The sequence below is a fragment of the Struthio camelus genome, chromosome 2, assembly GCF_040807025.1.
Source record: "Struthio camelus isolate bStrCam1 chromosome 2, bStrCam1.hap1, whole genome shotgun sequence".
NCBI classification, from domain to species: Eukaryota; Metazoa; Chordata; class Aves; order Struthioniformes; family Struthionidae; genus Struthio; species Struthio camelus.
The window spans coordinates 65,434,373-65,454,793 of NC_090943.1; the positions used below are offsets into that span (position 1 = coordinate 65,434,373).

Sequence of the window (20,421 nt, forward strand, 5' to 3'; positions counted from 1 at the left end):
GATCTGCTCAGAGCGTTGAGGCACGCAGTGATCCGAGTCCAGTTGTTCTGCACGCTGCAGAGCCCCTTGCATGAGCTCCTGGGGCAGGAGCTCCGACCTCCTCTTCCTGTGTGGCAGCGCCTATTCCCCTGCACATCCACACCTAACCTCTGTGGTATTTTACAGTGGCATTAATCTGACTTCCACACCTGCTGTCTCGTACCAGGGTGTTACTTATTACTTTTTTTTTTTTTTTTAATGTGAGGAGGAGGAGTGTGGAAAATGTTGCCTTGAGTCAAGGAGTGGATTAGAAGGTCACACTCTTTACCACTTTTATAGTCTGCCTCTCCCCATGAGAGGGAAGATTTGCAAGAAAGTTTGCCATTGTGAATGTGTGTGCGTGTATAGATATGTTGTGTGTATATATATATTTACGTGTGCATATTTTATATATAACCACACACACACACTCACGCACTCACTTTTTTTGTAGCTCTCAGTTTTTCAGAATTGGAATCACTGTAGTACTTTACCGATGCCCTTCAGCATTTGTGGCAAATCATATTGATGAAAATAGAGCTTTCTTGTGGTAAGGGAGGATTCTCTTTTAAAAGAGTCAGAGTAAGAGGCATTTTTACCTCTGACAAAAGAGTTAGACCTGCATAAACAGATTGCAGCCAAAATTCTGCACGGACTTTTCCTAATCTAGCCTGCGACTGAGCTGCTGATATTTTAATCTGGGGCTTTCTCTGAGCGGAGTTTGTGAGTTTATTGGATTGTTAGCTGGATTTGTGAACAAAGTAGCCAAAGAACTTGCAAATTTATTTTCATTTATGTTTTGAGTTGCGTGTGAACTCAGGCTTCTGGAAACAGGAGTTGGTCAGATTAGGCTCCATAGATACTGGCTCTTCAAAAACTCTTACTAGAGCTTGCAACTGTCTGAAGGTGCAGAGATGATGCCTACCTCTTCCTCATAAAGCTGGCAAATTCAGAAAGGAGTTTTCCCCCTTCTCCTCCTGGGATTCTGGATGCTGGTAGGATGCTTCCTTGCATGACAAGAGCTCTGCTATCTATTGGGAACCAGTTTAGCAGCTGCACAGTTTCAGGATTGTGGGATTGTCACGTGAGCTGGAAAACACCTTCACCCATTTCTGCTGCACTGTGGCTAATGCGCATCGGAGGTAGCTTACTATCCAAGCTAATGGATTTAGCTGGCTTGGTTCACCAGCACGTGTGACCTTTTTTTTTTTTTTTAACTTGTAGTTTGGCAGGCAGGTGGGTTGTTTGTTTGTTCCTTGCCAGAAATAAAGTAGGTCTCCAGAAAGAGTCTTCTCAGCTCAGAAGCAGCGTTTTGCAGCCGCTTGGGTTACGCAGCTGTAGCTGACTCAAGGCGCGACAGGGGCGAGCTGGGCGTGAGCGTGAGCGATACCGGCCCCCTGTGCCCACAGGCATTCCCACTTCTGGGAGTCGAGGCTTTGCTCGCTCCCAGAGGAACTGAAATACCGTGAGACCAGCTCAGAGTTCGCACTTTTTTTTTCTTTCTCCTGAAAGTGGTATTTCATGAGGCAGGCAGTTGCAGTTCTGAAATGAGGAGAGAGCTGACATACATTTAACCAAACGGTATCCGGCACCTATACAAGAGAATCAGAAAACGCAGATAATATCTCACTTAACAAGCAGTATTTTTCCTGCCCTTTTTTTTTTTTCTCAGTTCTAGGGCCTAACAGTTAAGGAAGGTGAAAAAACGGTACAAATGTTTCCACATCTAACATAAAAAGATCCCCCTAGCACCTACCAGGCTGTGCTGCTCTCTGCGAAAGCAGGGAGAAGAGTTTTGCATTTGCCGTTCTTGCTAGATTCTGGGAATGTGTAAATGAGCGTATCCTGGGCTGCTTTCTAGCACCTGAGAGTCTGGCTCCTGTCCTGGAGTGACTCTCTCTTCTTGCTCGCTTGAGGTCTGAGATTGCACTAGTGAAAATGGGACATGAATTGAGTTCTGACTTCAGGCCAGAAAATCTGTATATTGCTTTTCTTTCATAACCTCTTCAGTCACTCTAGTGTTTCCGCTCAAAGCAAGCCTCAGGCATTAGATACAACCGACATATTAGTTTGTAAAAGGATAATGATTGAAATTTCCGTAAGAAACCCTGTCCTGTCTTTGTTTTTAACAGCAGTAGTGTTAGCAACGCCATTCTGACATGAAGTGAAGAGCTCTCAAATTGAAGCAACTTGAATCTTACAAACTTTGGTAGGAATAAGGGTGCACGAAACCTTACTGGGCTGGGCACTTGGTTGCCTTTCCTCATTCCTGTGCTAAATTGCTAAAGCACGAGTGAGAAAAATGAAGCATGGAGAAGCTGAGGCACTACTGGTAGGTTAGGCCTGTCTGTGACAATTTTCATATGGAAATGGCAGTGTTTGGCAATCTGAGACCATGTTTCAGAGCTTCAGTGTGAATTGGGGGAAAGTATCATATAGCCTGCATTTGAGAATACCGGCCTATATGGCTTAACCCAGGGCAAGCCGTGAATCAGTGGCAGCGCTAGAAACAAAACTTTGATACCCCAGAAGTCTTCTGCCTTCCCTCTAAAGCTCCCGTGCTTTTTCTATTTGATATGTCAGACAACTCTTTATAAGAACAAAACCAAAAAGAACAGAGGTTAGATTACACTGATTATGCCTCACTTATTTTTGAGCAAAAATGGGAACGGAATAGATCTATGGTACTTTGCTGGGTTATGTGACGTTTTAACAATTTGCCACAGTGTTTGCCACTAGCTTTTTTTCAGCTGCATCCCTTCAACCAGTTATTATTCTGGAACATGCCTGTTAGATATTAAATGGGAAACTTTTCCCTCCCTCTCCCCCTTACCATTTCTAAATTCATTGGCAAAAGTGTGTTAGTGAGATCGCGTATCTGTTAGGTTATCATTCAGTAGTGAACTTATCATAGTGTAACAATTTAGATGTAGTTAAGGCATGAAATACGAATATCATGCTCTGAATCTAAGACACAGAGCTCCACAAATATGTCTATTTTAAATCCACTATTTTTACCCTGTCTTTTTGCATGCAGGGATTTCTCTGTCATGTGCAACATGAAGAAATCAAGTGATGTGAGATGAGTCATTAAAGCTAAGTTTACTCAGTAAAATTTTCTTAACTGCAGTCTCCTTCAAAGAAAGAGGAGCAACCAGGTCTCCAGCTTCTGCAGACCTGCCCCACCAAGTCTATGGAACTACTCTGATTCATGCCATCTGGGCAAATGGCTCTTCATTTAACAAGTAGAAGATCTGTATCTGTTTAGTAAACCAAACGGTTCACCATAAACTGCCAGAGTACTGACCTACTAAAATGTTTCTGTTCCCAAAAGACCGCTTTGAATTATCTGCAAAGCATCCTACTTATCCTACTTATTGTGGGATGATTAACCACAAGTTAATAGAGTTTTGATTTTGTTTGCTATTCGTTATCTTATACCTCTGATACTATCTGTTTATGTTGATTTGTAACCGTTAAAGCGCTCAGCTTTTTAGGGTAAATGTTCTCCTGAATCTAGACTAAGTCAGAGCATAAGAACTTGCGTTTGTGTAACTGGGAGCACATCCTGAACCTTGGAACTTGCAGGTGGCTGTTAATATTAATGCTTTTTAACCAATTTTCTAAAGCTTACTGTCAAGAAAGCTGATTCTGATCACACTGCCCCTTGCCCTCAGATTAAGCTTCTGGATTTATTTTATTTTATTTTTTTTTGAAAAGGCTGAAATAGTTCAACCAGTCTCTCATCACCCCTGCTTCCTATCCATAAGATATAGCTCAGTTTGGCAGGCTGGGACTTGCATCAGAAAAGTTGTTGGCAGTTCTCTAATTTCCTTAAATCCCATAAGGTAGTGAAGAAAACTACAGGAATAACTCTTTAACAAAAAAAAGGAAGAAGAAGAAGAAGAAAAAGAAGCTGAACAGTGCATGGCAAGAACTGTTTCAGTGAGCTTACTTCCTGCTTTTACCTTCCTCTGCTGTAAAATTCATAGTCCTTCTTTTCCCGTTATGCAGTCCACCTTTACTGTTGCACTCGCATCCAGTGGGTGTGATTTTGTTGGATTAAGAATATGCCATGGAAGATGGAACTGAGGGCTGGGAGAACCGTATTAAATCATCTAGTCCACCCCTCTGCCAGTGCAGGACTGTTCCTTAGTTATCCTCTAGCCTTCCAGCCGCCCAGTTTTAGGTGATTCATCTGACTGCTCGCACCACTCCCTTTTGGAGATTATTCCGCAGTCTGACAGATGCATCATTAAGAAATGCAGTCAACATTCCCCCAGTTTCATTCTTTGAAACCTAGATTTGTGCACTCAAACAATGCAAACGAACTACTTTGCCCCACATTTATGCTATCTTCAAATATTTGGGGGTGATCTTTGCAAGAAGATCACAGACATTGGAGGCAGTTAAGGATCTAACAGATGGAAGTTCTTTTGTTTTCAAGGACATACAAGTATATTTTTAACACTTGTGAGAATTTGAGTGCTCTATGCTGTTCTGCTGTGAAGGAGACAGCAAGGATTATCCCGGTGTAAAGGGGTTTTGGTTGCGCGCTCTTATTCCTTGCTCCTCAGGGCATGGGGAAAGCGTCGCATGGCAGGTTCCCCTTTGGCTGAGGAAGAAACCACAACTGGGGTCTGTGCAGCTGCTGTAGGTGGGAGCAGGCCTGAGTTTGCCAGGCCTCTGGAAGAGAGTGGGATGATATGAAAGGTGCCTTAAACCTACTTGTCGTTTCCTGTATGCCTGCATTTCTAGCCATGACCTGTGCATATCAGAAAGCATGGTGCTTTGCTCCATCCAGAAGGTTGGGAGGAAACTATTTTCTTATTTCTGAGTTACCTCTAGAGCAAATCCATAACTGACATCACCAGATCAGACTGTTATCACTCAAGTAAGCTATGCTGATTTTATTTTTTTCTTTTCTGGTAAATGATTTCAGAATGCATTAATGCTTGTGTGTCAACGAGGGGAATGGTCATTATAAAAAGCACTAGTTTGCTCGGCCTTTATGCTATAAAATTACTGCCCGTGATAGTGTACTGATTGCCACAGGATGACTAATAGGTTGTAGCAGTGTCAGTTGATAAAAACTCCATTTTGGAGACAGAGATCTTATGTCAATATCACTGAGTTCAAATCGTGTTCTGGGCCTATTCTGTTCTTTGCTATTAATTCAGAGAACAGCCTTTTAGTAGTAGTATGGGAAACTAATCTCTTAGATAATTCTTTTGGTAGATAATTCTATGCAAGGCATGTTTTTGTTCTGGATGCGTGAAGTCATTTTAAAAGAAATTCTGGAAAACAAGGTACGATACTATGGGTAGGACATCTATGCTATGACTGAGAGCTAAAGCAAGAAACCTTGCTGTTTCTGGCAGTGCAATTCTTAGCAAGAGGCTTCTTTTCCTCAATGTATATTGCATTTGGCACTAAAAGAGTTCCATTAGGCTTACAACACACCACAGCACCACACTGGTTTCTTCTGCAAAATGGGTGTACTCAAGCTACTGGGGTTTGTTTCTTCTGTGCATGTAAGAGATCATAAAACCCTGGAAGTCATGCTTTGACTGACCTGTTTTAATAACATGTTTTAGGCATTCCCAGGCGCTGTAGGCACTTGATTGCCAGTAGGCACAAGAATGAGCCAAAGTTTGATCTGTGGATTTTAGTGAAGCCTGCTGAAGATAAAGAAAATTTTTGAAGTCTTTCTGTTACAACCCCAGAAAATTTGTGGGTTAGACTTTATTATGTCACTGAAGCAAAAATGGACTTGCCTTCAAGAAACATTCATAGAAGAAAGAAGAGTTTTTACAGAAGATAGCCATTTGATAGCCTTTGTAATCTCTCGATATATGTTGCCTAAACTGGATCTTCTGAGCATAGCAGCTAAAAAAATATTTGCATGCGTTACAAATATCCAAAAGGTTAAGGCTGATAACGTTGTATCCCAGCTTCAGTAAATGTAGAAGAGACGCTGCCCATGCATTCTTTTCGCAAATACAATTTCCCCTTTATTCCAGAGAAGCTTTCTTTGCAGAAAGACAGTCGGTTTTGGTCCTGCATAAGTCATACTTTTAGTAGCATTCTTAACTGACCTTTTTTTTTTCTTCTTAAGTTATATTTAGTTTGTGGTTATGCTTATACAATTACTTGAAAATGAGGCTATTCTGATGACTGACTGATGCTGCTTTCTTCACTACTAGGAAAGGAAAGTCCTCCGGTTAGTGATGTCCCAGATGATGCAGATGAACCTATGCCAGTACCAGAGGACCTTTCAACTAGTACTGGAGGACAGCAGAACTCTAAGAATGAGAGAGCCTTGGGTAAGATGACTAGTCCACTCTGATAAGAAATATTAGTACTCTATAATCTTAAATAAAGTACTACATAGCTAACTGGATACGGGCAGGTCCTGTGCCTTTTCATCTCCTTTAGCACAGCATTACTCCAGTGTTCTGCACTTCTTCTGCAACCTTCTCTTTTGGAAAGGCATTTTGAAGGACAGCGAGCCTTTTCATCCCCAAAGAAGTTAGAAAGATCCTACTATTTATCTTATTTCGAAAGCGTAACTGATTGCATGAAATTTCCCCCCTGGACAGATGGCTTTCATTCTGCATAGAAAATGGAATGGAAGATTACCTTAACTCGGATTTGATAAAATTTCAGTAAACTCTTGCATATTTTTGTTCTTATTTTTGCTATTTATTCAAATGTTATCTTGAACGTTACCTGTTCTTATTTCTCTCAAAATGTCATATTAGAACATTCATGTTATTCACATGTTTTAGATTCCAATATCTGTTCTTCGTTTACCCTTTTTTTAAGTGGAAGAGTTTCAAAAAACACTTGAATTTTATTTTCCTGGGTAAGTGTCCACAATTGATCAAGTCTGTTGGCTTAAAACAAAGTATTGTTCAGACACGATTCTGCAAAATACTGTTTCTTCCTTGGAATTCCAGAATCCACACCAAGAACTAGCTATGCTGCTGGCTGTTGCACACATTAGCTCACATATAGGCCACTAAAGAAAAGCTGGACAATGTCCTTGATGGGCATGATGTTTGTGTGCTAGCAAAGAAAAAAAAAGTATAATGACTCCCAGGATGCTGTGATTAATGCCCTATATGATAAAAATACATCAGGAGAGGAAAAGGGAGTGAATAGCTTTTCTTTAACCTGCAAATTAAAGTATTACTGATCACTTTTATGTTCCTATAGTATGAACAAGGGTTGTGGTAGAAGACTATCTACAGTAAGATTGCAAGTTACTTGAAATGGTTATAGCCTAGGGAAGTCCAATAAAGGATGGGAGGTGGGAAAGGAGGTACAAAAAGGAGAAATAACCAGATCAAGGTAATACAGCAGAGTGGTGTCAGCATTAGGAATAGAACAGACTTCCAACCCCTAGTGCTAAGTAGGAGAAAATACAGCATCTTACGCACCCTCACTTCATTCACTGCTTGATCCCGTTACCGAAAAGAGGAGTGTAAAGTTCAGCTCCTAATCTGATGAAAAAACTTAATGTTTAAAAGTGCTTTTTAATAATCTGATCACTTACCCAGTGCTTTATTTCTCAATACCAAGTTTCTTTGGCCAAAATCTTCCCTTTATTGCCTGTCTACCAACTCGGTAAAATGAGTTATGCCTCTTTTCTCCCACAATAGCTAAACCCTGCAAAATATTCAACTCTTAATTAAAAAAAATCCCTTATTCAAAACCAGATAAACACACAATATTTTGCATTGAATTCATTTCACTTTGCAAATATCAGACATAATATCATAATAAGCAAATGATGAAATTTACGTTTGCTGATGATGTAATGATTCTCCTAATGAATCAATTACATATTGATATAAAGTAAATAGATATTAAAGGTTATCGCAGTAAATGACAGAGAAAATATCGTCCTTGGAATTCTAAATGCAATAAATTCCATCAGTTCTCATTAGCTTTCCTTTGTGCACCCAGCAGTAAAAGAGATTTTCCTTGTCCTGACTTCAACATCTTTTTCTGCAGCCACTCTCTTTAGCCATAGCTGTTTGGTTTAGAAGGGTCACATTGCTGTAATGAGACGTTTACCATAGTCAACAGAAGCAAAGACAATTCATTACATTCCACTTCATGGATGATCTTCACTGTAGGCGTCAACTCCAACACTTGTCTTCTTTATCTTTTCTGTAAAGCTGCCTTCACTTTCACTTCTAATACTCTTTTTTTCTAGCCCTAGGCTAACTTTCTTTTGAAATTGAAAAATTATATTCTCCTATCTTTTTGAATTGAAAAATTATATTTTCCTATTAAAAAAACCTCATGTCTGAACACATGCACGAAACATATCAAAAGGGATATGATTGCTAAGCGCGTTCTGAAGTGCTAAGAAGGATCATTATGAAATAAAAGTTTGCTAGTCGGGGACTAACCAGTGCAGTAGCAGGACATTCAAAAGAGTGGTTGGCCAACAGATAGAGCCAATAGACCCCATAGATACGTGAGATAAGAAAGGGACTGCCTTTCAATCTTAGCAGTCGTATGGCAGCGTAGATGGGCTTTGTGTTCTGTGCAATGCTGTCAACTCTAAGCCTGCCCAAAGATCTTTCTCTCACCTCTGTTTATCACAGAACTTAGGTAGAAAAGGATGAGCTTCAAAGGTAGTTGGAAGAGTGATAGGTAGGCAACTAATTACTGTAAAGACCCACCCACCAACTATATATACCTCGTAGCAGGAAGATAACATGTGGCCTGTGATAACTGACAGGCGATGCGCATGAGCAGATACAACCAGGCAACGATTTTTCTCTATATGACTTTCCTAATGTCCCATTTATTTCCTTCATGCAAAGGGAATCCCCTGTGCACTTTGCTGTATTTCAGCATATGATTTGCACTGCATGCCACTTGATCTATAACACCGTGGAAGATGAGCTGTCCTCACTCCACGCGCTGAGGAGTGTTAGTTTATCTCACATATGTACTGAAGAGAGCCACTAGGCTCTGGAGCTTTTTTTTTTTTTTTTAACATGTAGGGTTATGGAGGTAACAGTGAAAATTACCATTTTGTTGTATGGAAGACAGTAACTATTTGCCTCATCTTAGTAAAATTAGGTGAGAAAACTGTTAGTTTTAATTGGTCTGTTAGATAGAAATGTTCAAATGACCGTTTGCTTACTCAGATTCATAGTAACACTTCATGAAACCTTTAACCTTAGCGTCAAAAGGTTAATTATCTTTTTTCATGAACTTAGCATTTTAAAGGTCAGAGATTGGGGGAAATAAGTTATTTTTAGAAAAAAAATGATAGAAAAAAATTTTTTTAGAAAAAAAATGATGAACTCCTCCTTGTGTTTTCAGAAATCTGCTTTCTTGCTTTTTCCAGCCCTAGAGTGAGAATGAAACTTGGTGCTATGGACCTGATAGAAAGAATCATTTCAAACATCTTTCCCTCCTCTGAGAATGAACCTGCAGTGGACTTTATAGGTTACACTACAAAATTCACCTGCCCAGATTTTCACTGGATGCTTTCAGTTTCTGAGTGGCTCGCTTAAAATGACCAGACAGGGTACAAAAAGCATGCTTTCAGTTGTCTCCCCAGATAGAGGCACCCAACACAGGAGATGCTTCTGACCAATGCTAAACAGGTGGGAAAAGGTCGTTTGTGGAAGTAAAGTCATCCAAAGGTTTTGGTAATACCCCAAAGCAGCACAGCAAAGCAAAGCAAAATCGTATTAAAAGATGTATTTTGAGTGCTGCTACATCTCTTTACTTCCTTGATCAGCTTGCCATCTTGTTAATGTAGTGACTCCCAGAACATGTTAGGCAGCTTGCTTCTGAAAACTCTTATTTATGCTGCTCTGTCCACTAGACCTTCTTCCTTCCTTGTCCTCTTCTCCACCCCCAGATTTCCGTCTTAGACTGATCTGGTACCTGTGGCTTTTCTATTATTTTTTGTTTTTCAGTCTACTCACCCACCTGCTCCATGTTGCAGGAGCTCTTTTTTCTAGAAAACACCGGGAAGGTTTTCAGACAAGGGAAGGGCTGGATTTTCACAAGTCTTTAATGCACTAGAGACTCTTTTACCATCCATATGGGTCCATGAAACTCCTAAATGTCTTTTAAAATCCTGATCTAAGTTATTTAGAAAAACACATCCCACTCAAATCCCATTCTTTTAAGACTTAGCGCTTTGTGATCTAGCTTAGACAAGCAGTCCTATTTCCTACGCTTAACGTATAACATAAAAGCTGATTTAAAGTATCTTCTGCTGATTCTCACTGCCTTCCTTCAAGTTTCAGGTTTAGTGTTATCTTCTGTGGATAATCAGTCCCGAACCCTGAACAGTGGTGGACTGTTGAGTTTAAGGTTGTTTCTGCCCTAGGACTGTGTCCAAATTCGAGCCATGTGTGCAAAGCCAAGGATTCAGCTAGGTGTAGGGCAGACCCTGCTTCCTGCAGGAAAAGTCCCTTGTTGTAGCATTTGTCTAAAAGAACAAATAGTACATTCCTTTATTCATACCTGCCCATACTCTAGCTGGCCATTGATAGGTTAAAAAAACAACAACAGAAACAACAACAACAAAGGCCAACTGAGTGTTTTTGGCCTCAGAAAGAGGCTGTGGGCCCAGGGTCTCCTCTGTACTGGCAGCTGTCTGACAAAGATGACCCTTTAGACTTCCAGCACATAAGCCATGGGTTTTTCACTGAAGAAAATTATCACCACCCTAGTCACAGATTACAGTGTAAACCTGAAATTTATAACACGTACAAATGTTCTTTCTGAGAGGAGGAGATGGGGAGAACTGACTTTTCAAAATTGGATTGAAACTGTTGGGCAACTGGCAGAAGATGCCTGGAGGTCATGCCTCCGACACAAGAGAGAGCAGGTTTATTATGAAGTTAGAAAGTATTTGTTTAAAAGAAAGAATGCTAGTATGGGGAGAGAAGTGAAAAGGAAAGAGTTTTTTGACACTTTTCTTCCCTAGTGGGAAGTGTCAAAAGGACTGATGTTACCTCTCCCCCACAACACGGTTTTTGAAGCAGAAGCCCTGGCCTGGCACCTCTGGGAACGCACCGTTGCCCTCAGATCCTGGGGTTTTCCCTAGCTGCCATAGTCATCCAGAGGTGCTAACCTGTACCAGTAAGTAGGTACTGATGCAGGCAAGCATCCTCATTCTCAGCTGCTTCAGTGCTTTATTTCCTTAAAAGGAATTCAAGCATTTGACAGCAAGGATACGAGCCTCGTTGAGGGGCCACCAGGCCAACCACAACAGCTTGCCATTACATCAGTCTGCTGCAACTCGTACATAGCAGGGTGGAGGGAGTGTAAAAGTGTGGAAAGGCTGCAGATGGAGGAGACAAGGGAGAAAAGCCAAAAGGGGAAGTGCCCCACCCCAGCTTGCAAAATCCGTCCCATTGCTTGAGACAGGTTCAGCTTACTGCTGCCCCGGCATTTCTGCAGGGGACTGAGGTAGCTAAGACTGCCAGAGCAAAAATCTTTGCACGCTCCTCCTGTAGGAGTTTGGTGGCTATGAAGGCAGTCTGCTGTGTAGGTGTAATAAAGTGCACGTGTGTGGCATGTAAGTGCATGGGCATATCACTATTCGGAGAAATAATATAACCTGGAGGGTTGTGTAATGCGTTTTACTTGCTCGGCTTTCAAATGTACCTCTCCGTTGCTCAAAGGTGCAAAAAGTGTGTAGGAGCTGATGAGCCTTCACAAACAGTTGCTGATGAATTCTCACCTAATGCAGTTCTCTCAGCCCCCCAGAGCGGAGAGAAAATTTGCATCAATATGTTTTGGGAGCTTTACAAATTGTTTGAAGTGCACGAGTACAGCTCCATAGCAAAGCAGGGCTTGCAAGTCCAACTGAGGAGACTTCTGAAGGAATTGAAAAACTTGTAACTGGTATATTTTAGGAACTTCTAAAAACAAGGAAGTTGGGAATCTCCCCTCCCATTTGATCTGGAGCTCCCATTTCTAACCCCAAAGTACAATACCCAGCACGGACAGAAGGTAGCGTGCTCTGAGAGCCTGCCAGTACGAATTTTCTGGTTTTGAGGGGACCACAGGAAATGTTTCTGTCAGGATTATTTTCATTTTGTATGCAAAACTCTTCTGGGGATTTGTATAGAGGAGGGTGGGGATGGGTTAGTGGAAGAAGGCATGTGATAAATGTCATGAATGCCGTTATAGATGACATATGTGATATGTAGTATATACCAGCCTTCAAAGATCCATTTTCCTCGTGCACAGTGTGAAGCAATGCGCTAGAATGAGATGCAGAAGAGCCAAATATAGAGGGCTATGGGAGAGCTGCGGATTTCCGCCACGGTACCAGAGCCAAGCTCTGCTCTGGGCAATGGCTTACCGCGTAGGGAAAAAAAAACATGCCTGAATTTTCAGAGGGATGGTGAAAGCCGGTCTTCTTGCTGTAGGCAAATTTCTTGATCAAATTTAAAAACGCTTGCTGCAAATAATGGAGGGTGCATATTTTCAAAACAAACTTGCAAGCCTTTTGGCAAAGGGACAGCGAGCCAGTCTGGCTGGGAGACCTGCCATGCTCCTGGAGCAGACAGCGCCATATTAGCTCCGTTAACTGAGCCTGTGCAAAGCAAGGCCAGAAACCACAGTGTAACCAGGCGTGTCAAACTTCGCTTTCTGATATAATCAGAGTAGATGGCAAAATCAAATCCGTCAGGACAGAATTTGTCCTAAAAAGAGTTGTACTTTCCCAGCAATTTCTGTGTCGTTTTGCGAGGAGTTTTTCCGCTCCTCGCCTGTTCAGCTGAGGGACGGGTTCTGTGGCCACATAACGTCGCAGTGGCCGGTGGAGCTTTTTCCCCCCCCCCCTCCTGATTTCTGCAAAATTGTGCAGTCTGTGGAGCTGCCGCCAGTTTCGTGAGTGCCTGCTGGGTGTTGCCGTGTTTTCAGAGGGGAACGTGCAAGGGTAAAGGACGAGGAAAGCCTCGGAGCCGTGCGAGTTTTATTTCTCCGCCGCTGAGCAGGCGGCGAGCGTTGTTTAAACTGGAGACAAGCAGTGTGTTTAGCAGTGCGGCTTTTAAGTACGGATACTGAGCCTGCTGATCTAATCTGCAGTCAGAGGAAGTTGTCTTTATCTGAGCAGAAGAGATGTGCTTCAGCGATAAGCCCCGTTCGAGCTCGGGAGTTAAAATTATCTAGCAGGATCTCAGCCGGGGCTGCAGCACGGCTCAGACACATGGGGCTTTGGCTGGAAGTGGGGCATATTTTAAGCTGGGGAGGACCTTTGTAACTGCAGCTTGCTAAAACCTCAGCCTATTTTAGGGGAATGACTCTGCATCGTGAGCTTGGATGGACCTTCCCACCGCTGCCCGTCTCTCTTACTCATTAGTCTGTGTTGCTGTAGGCTTGTTTTTTCTCCTGGGCGAGGTGTCCCTCAACCCGAGCGCTCTTCAGGTTCACGGGGGGACGCAGGCGCAGTATAAGGAGCGCTGTCCCCTGCCCGTGCAGAGGCGCTGTTTGGGAGCGAGCCGCTGTTTTGAGTTTTTCCAGCCTCTCCTCACGTTTCCGTAACTTCCGCTCCCGCTATGGTGCCGCGCTGGGAGCAGCCCGTTTTCGGCTGCAGCCGCCCGGCGCGCGCTCCCTGGGCTCTGCCCCGCAGCAAACGCCGTGTCCCTGGGGCCGCGTCCCCGCCTGAGGGATTTATACTGGTAGGTTTACGGCGTAGGTTTTCCCTTTTCCTGGGAATGTAATCTATTTGCTGTGCACTGCTCTTTGCTTGCTTTCTACACGTTTTCAAGTTAGAGATCAGTGCCTAATTCTTATCCTCAGTGCAGTTGAGGGACGTGGTTCCCAGAAGCATTTAGGTGTCTAAACCGCAGGCATAGCAAGAAGCTGTCTAGTCTATCCTTGCACCATCAGCCATAGTAACACCACAGGCACCAGATGGGATTTTTGGAAGTGAGTTGACTCCTACTGCTTTGATTTCAGTGAGACTTCAACTCTGAAGTGCCAAAACGCATATCTAAAAAAGGGAGCAAGCATCCCCTTGAAGGTTTGTAGAGCTGTGGGGACTGCAGAGCAAACACAGCATTACTGTCAGTTTACAACCAAAACAAGGCTCTTCCAAAAATAAAAGGATAAAGGTCCATGTTTTGCTTGTTGGTTTTCATGTTTCCTTTCCCCCCTTTTCATGCTCTCCCAAACATAGTCCAAAATTTTCCTATCTGAGAACTGTAATAAATGTAGCAGAAGTGGCGAAGTGTAACAGAATGAATTGTCTTCCACTCTCCCAAGCCACATATCAGAGTTTGAAGGCGGGGGGGAATAAAAAAAAAAAGAGAGAAGAGACCCAGTACCCACTGTACCAAAGAGTAAGGAGAACTGTAATGTAACCCAGTTTTTTTTTACCCTGGAAATGTTACTTCTGAGGAAGTTGCTCTTACCAGAGTTTTCAGTAACTTCTAGATTATTTTATGGAAGGACGTAAGACCCTGCCAGCTCTGTGACCCCTCCGTTTTAAAAAATGTTGAGAGCTTTAACAGGAGTTGCTAATTCCTTCATCTAGCAGAGAGTATCTGCACATGATTTTACTCTCCCTGTTGATTAAGTAATGTAACAGAAATATTTAATGCAATGGAAAGGTGGGTTCTAACTAAAGTTGGTGACACTTTCAGCTTGTGTTGCAATTTATAGAAGAGGAAATATTCATTCTCCGTATTTCATCATTTAAAAGCATCCTGTATTTGTAAGAAGCTGTGATCAGACAACATCCCCACTATGGATTTGAACTTCCCAAATCTTTGGTGGTTTTTATGTTTTTTTTTTTTTTTCCTAAGCTAAGAGCTTTGTGTTCTGATTTTTAGTGATTGCACAGGGTTTTTTTGTAGGGAGGAGATCAGTCCCTTCCCATTCACAGTACTGTGCATCTCAGCATTATATGGACAGAGTTATTGAGCCTATTTTTTCCTGCTGTGAATATGTTTTGCAATGCTCGGAAGTGGTGGCAGTGGTTGGTGTTGAAGTGGGATGGTTTCATTAGCACTGAAAAGGGTAGTGCCAGCTAGGGAACACCGCCGTTTCTGCACCGCACGCACTGCATCTGTGCTTTGGCGAGATCTTTCCAGCTCTTTCCATATGGGAGTTTCCTTTCACGGGAGAAGAAACACATGGGTGCGTGAGGAAGTCACCACGAAAAATGTATTTGCCTTACTGTGAGGTCAGCGGGGTGGACTGAGACCTGCCGCTTGTGTTCAGTGCCAAGGGAAGATTGACAAATGGAAGGAAACAGCTCTGTGGCTGCAGGAAGTGTCGAGCTGCCCATGATCCCTCCCCACCCCAACCCGCCAGCTGCCTCTATGCATAATTTGGGCTGTGAATTTCTCTGCCTCTTCTGAGGAGACCGCTCGTCCTCTCTCGTTCCCCTCTGATCCCTCAGCTCCCCCACTCGTGGGCCTGCCAGTATGGGAACGCACAGCTCTGGTTTCCCACCATTGGAGCCACCAGGGGAGACCTGACACCTCCAATATTGACATGACTTTATCAGAGAGGCACCTGCCTTTTTGGATCAAGGTTCATCCTTTTTCCTTCCAAAATCCAAATTATTTTGTAACTGACACATCACGTTGCTGAAATTGGAGGGGGAGGCAGGGAAGTCTTGTTGGGCCGGTGTGGTTGCTGGGCTTTGCAGGTGTGGATCTACGCTGCAGCATTTTATCTAGAAGTCAAGTAGGAACTAGATTTTTCTGGGGAGGGGTTGAGCTTCCTGCCCATTTGTCCACATAATGGCAAGTAGAAATAAAAATGAGAAATGTTAAAATGCTAGCAGAAGACTGCAGTGGTTTTGGAGCCTCACACGTGTAATAGACAAGGATTGAGTAATGGTAATGAGGCATTACCTCTGGTAGCAACACATTTGTTTAATCTTACTGCTGCGTTGCTAGTAGATCCTAGTGAAATTGGTATCCTATGGTGCTGTTCAGTGGAATTTTTTTCTCCTTGCAAAACAGGCTAGAGAAGTCTCATTTTGTTTGTTCTGTAATTACACATTAATGAGTCTGTACATTTACTATACGCTGTTATCATTGCTAGTAAGCTCTTTCCCTCTGTGCTGTGCAAGAGACTGATTTATACTATACATGTTTTAGCCTTTGGTGTTAAAGATCCAATGCAAAAATATATTTCATTTCTAAATCTTTTTTTTAAATCATTGCTTCTCTTTGATACTCCCTTTGAAGTTTGAAACAGCAATATGTTTTCCATCCACAGGGAGCTGTTTATTCCATTGACTTCTCTTACATGTGTATGCACACACATACGCACATGTACATACCCAGCTAAGACTGTGTTTTTCTCCCCACGTAAAAGCATATGCCTGCAAAATAGCATTTCTCTTGAAAGCTGAGTTTTTCAGTTTTTTTGAGGAGGAAAGAAAAGGCCTGTCAGCCATGCATTCTGCAAAATAAATTCATGTAACAAAAATAAAATTTTCAAGCCTAAAAGAGGAAAAGGTTAGTTCCTGCTAATTTGTCTGTATCCCTGTAAGAGACCTAGATGTAAATTCCATTTGGGAAGTGGGTAGCGGCTGAGGAAGATACATTTGTACCCCTTGTGGCTTTTGCAGTCTCTTTAGAGTTGCCAGGCCCCGGAGCCTCTTTGCTGTGAAGGCACAAGGGGTCATAAAACTAAACGGACAAAAAGAAACTCATGAAGAAAGGAGGAGCTGGGAAAAGGAGAAGACGACTCAGTGCAACGTGATCCCTCTAAATCCTGTCTGCTCACGTTCCTCGCCCCTGAGGTACCAAGGAGAGCTGGTGTGCAGCGCTCCTGAGCCCCGTGCGTAGGCTCTCCAGGTCCTCTCCGGGCAGCACACAGCCAGAGGACAGCAGCTGCCCAAGGGCACACTGCCCCGTGCCGGGAGACCCACGGAGCTGTAGGAAGCCTCCAGTGTCCCGGGAAAGAGTTTCTGACTGCTAGCGCTACTCCACAGAGAGGGAGTGCAGCAAGATCCCCACCTCCTGTCTCCTGAAAAGCGATTGAGGAATTTCCTCGGCTCCTTGTCCGAGGAAGGGCAAGGTGCGGTTCCCTGCCACAGGCAACGCTGCACTCGCAGACCTGCTCACACCCTGTGAACCCTCCTGAAGCGAGCAGTGGTTGTTTGGTTACCTTTGATGGGCATCGGTTCATTCCCTTGTTCAGATGTTTTATTCACTTAATTTCGTGCAGTGTCGATCAGATAAGGTTTCTAACGGAGAGTGAGGGATAAGTTGATGAAATGGGTACTTCAAAGGATTCTTTTACCATATATTTTCCAGTCATTAACCCTTACTTGTTTTAAAGAGTTCTAGACCAAATTTAGCATTGCTCAGTGAAGCTTTGAGAGATGTCTAGTCCTCAGAACAGAGGGATGGATGACTGATGTATGGAAATAATCACATGGAAAATGCAGATAAAATATCTTGTATCTCTTATTTGAGATACAGCTTTCCACTAAAAACTGATGCATGCCTAAGTTGATAACTTGCTCAGAGATGTTTCAGTAGCTAATTGAGCAGATGGGTACAAAAGAATGATTAAAAGAACAACTGTAACAGACACGGTGAAGGACCCTTCAGGCCTCCCACCCCAGAAAGCAAGAGTGACATTTAGGGAAACGCCTTATGCAAGTGTTGAGGAGCTACAGCTGAGTGCAAAATATAACCCTTCACAAGGGCTAGGCTAGTTGAGAAAAATGCAGTCCCTAGCCTTCCTGTGAGAGGAAGGTGTACAGGATTTGCTGTATAATCTTCTTTTTTTTCCCCTCCCCTCTTTTTTACCCTCAATGAGATGATAGAGCACAAATAGTTATATTACTTGCGTACTTCCTGAGAACGCAGTGATCCACACGTTCTGGGCTGTGGGTTGTGTTTTTTGCATTCAGGCATAGGATGGGAGTTCATCAGATAGCAATGGGGAGCTCTAGCAAATCACAGGTTTGCATCAGCAGAAGCAACTTTCACAAGACTTGCTGGAAAGGTTGGCCACAGCATGCAACGATGCATGCCGTGCATGCCACGGTCCTGCACAACTAACAGCCATGACACATTCATTCGATAAAGAGATGACAACAGAAAATGAAACTTTTAACATTTTCCTTTACAAATACTTGAGAAGCACATTTTACCCTTAAGGCGTGAGCCTGTGGCTCACATCAGCTTTGCTGGGACTCCATGGTGCCTTTGAGGTGAAAAGACTCTGAAGCTGTGGATGAGCCATGCTTAGTTCGTCCTGGTGCAAGGAAGGCTCTAGGGACTGCTGCGATACAAGTGCAAATCATGTTGTCTTACAGTTCCCAAGGGTCCGAAGACCTGCCAGTAGGATACAGGCATCACTTAGAGTTGAGTGCCTTGCGCACCTCGAAACATTCAGCCATATGATTTTTGCCTTTTGGGTCGGACAAAAGCAGTAACTCCTTGCCTTGAGATCCAATCCTCTAAATCTATGGAATGTCATTGATTGGTCAGTTCCATATTTTTGTCTGTGTTTGCTGACCGGATTGCCAGCTAAAGGTTAACATTGTGAAGGCCAAGCCTGCAGCCTCTGACAAGCTGCCTGGGAATGGCCTGGGTTAGCTTGTATGAGCAGTAGGCCAAATTGTGTTGGTGGTGGAGTGAGCAGGATTTAGTTTGCTTTCTGGACCTCACACTGTGCAGTGCAGGCATGGCACAGACAGCAAAGTTTATCCTTCGGTAAAGAAATAGCAGCTTCTTTGGAGCTGCTTTGCAGTTTTGTGGGGAAGGTTTTTCACCCTTTTCGTTTGCTTCACCCTGAATCCAGCCACTCAGTCTGAGTGTTAGCATGAAGTTTAGGTGCATTATGACTCCTTCCTTAGTAACAAACTTAAAGTTCATGGGAAAGAGGAGCAACATTTCCTAACGTATAATATTCCCATAGCACATGAGGCTATTTTTCATGTGGCTAATGAGTCTAGCATCTTTACTTTGTTGGCACCAAACTTGGGAATGAACTTAGAGATTCTGCTCTAGGGAGAAGCTAGTCACTGTTGTCCTTTCAGAGCTGCAACTAGAGAAGAAGAATTCTTCATGACGGATGTAATTTTGAGTCTTGTCAGTTCTCAGATCTTGACTGAAAAGTGTTTTTCCCTTAAACAAACAAACAAACATGCACACACTTATATTTAAATGCTTGGAGCATCAGAACTTCAGAGTTTGGAGTGTCTAACAATCAGCGCGTATCTGTCATTCTAGTAGGCTGTGCCACGGTCAGGCAAGGGTGGCTGCATGGAAATACAGGTGCCCAGCAGAAAGCTTTTGTCAGATGCTCTCTGAATCCTTCACGTTTCCTAAAACTGCAAAGTGGTTCTTGTCATTTTGCAATATTTGAAATGTGCTTTAGGCATAAACTGAGCAGATGCTTCAAAAAACCGTTGGAAGATTCATGTGAGTAAAGGCACTACTTGCACTATCTAGATCATGCAACTAAGAGCAGAGGGGAAGTTTGACAAAAGCTTTGCCTGCTAAACACTTTCAACCATTCCATAAATGCGAAGAGGGCAGGAAATGTCAATTTTGATAGTCTTAACAGATCATGAACACTTACGAGAAGCCAAATTTTGATCACTCTCTAAATGCCTGGCAGCAGTTTTCATGATTTTGTTCTACTTGTGCATAAGTGCAAGTCCAGTGTTCACATTAGCTGGATAAAATTACTCTTATGGTTTATGCAAGACTGAGGAAGAAGGTAGAATTAAGCTTTGGGTGTTTCTACTGCCATTTATCTCAGATTGTTTTGTTACTGTTGTTACTGTCTATGAATTTATGTTGTAGCATAGGGTTGCTAGAAAAGGAACAGTGCTCCATTACTCTGGATACTACTCAACGGTGCTCCATTACTCTGGATACTACTCAAACACTAAAAACATGCCCCAAAGAGCTTGCAGTCTAATTAACGTTATAGTGATTGATTAATTGAGCCTTACAATTCATGACTGAAGTAAGTGTTGGGTAGGGCACAACAAGATGAAATTAATCGATCATGCCTTAGAATCTAAACCATAATGAGTATGCTGGACAGCAGAGAGCAAATTTGTTTTTCTAATAGCTGCAGCCAAAGAGTCAAGTGTGTTCTTCCAGTATGCAGTGGAACTGGTGTGGCACAAAGCATTCGAAGTCTTTCGCTTTATTCTAAACCGTATGTCTCCCTAAGTTGAAAGGTGAGATCTAGAAGTATAAAACAGGTAAACTTAAATAAATATCAGAGTTCGTGATGTTATATGAGGGAGTAAAATAAATTTTGGTAGTGAACGATTAGATCATTTTGGAAATCAGAAGCATCACAGGCCATCATTTCTTCAGTGAGTTTTAATTAGTCTAGCTCTTAGTACAGAGGAGCGCTTTAGGGTATCACTTGAACTTTTGGGAAATGCAG

The 20,421-nt window shown here is 42.7% G+C and overlaps 1 protein-coding gene across 16 annotated transcripts in view; it reads left to right on the forward strand.

The window, feature by feature from the left end:
* IKZF1 (IKAROS family zinc finger 1) overlaps positions 1–20,421 on the forward strand; it is a 71,677-nt gene that overhangs the window by 14,715 nt on the left and 36,541 nt on the right. For 15 of the 16 annotated variants that reach the window (XM_068936126.1, XM_009681912.2, XM_068936122.1 and 12 more), the window contains exon 3: positions 6,225–6,344. In XM_068936126.1, the coding sequence (XP_068792227.1) occupies positions 6,225–6,344 (120 nt within the window). Of the gene's footprint in view, positions 1–3,078; positions 4,913–6,224; positions 6,345–20,421 lie in introns of those variants that run through there. The other variant, XM_068936121.1, reaches the window with a different exon arrangement.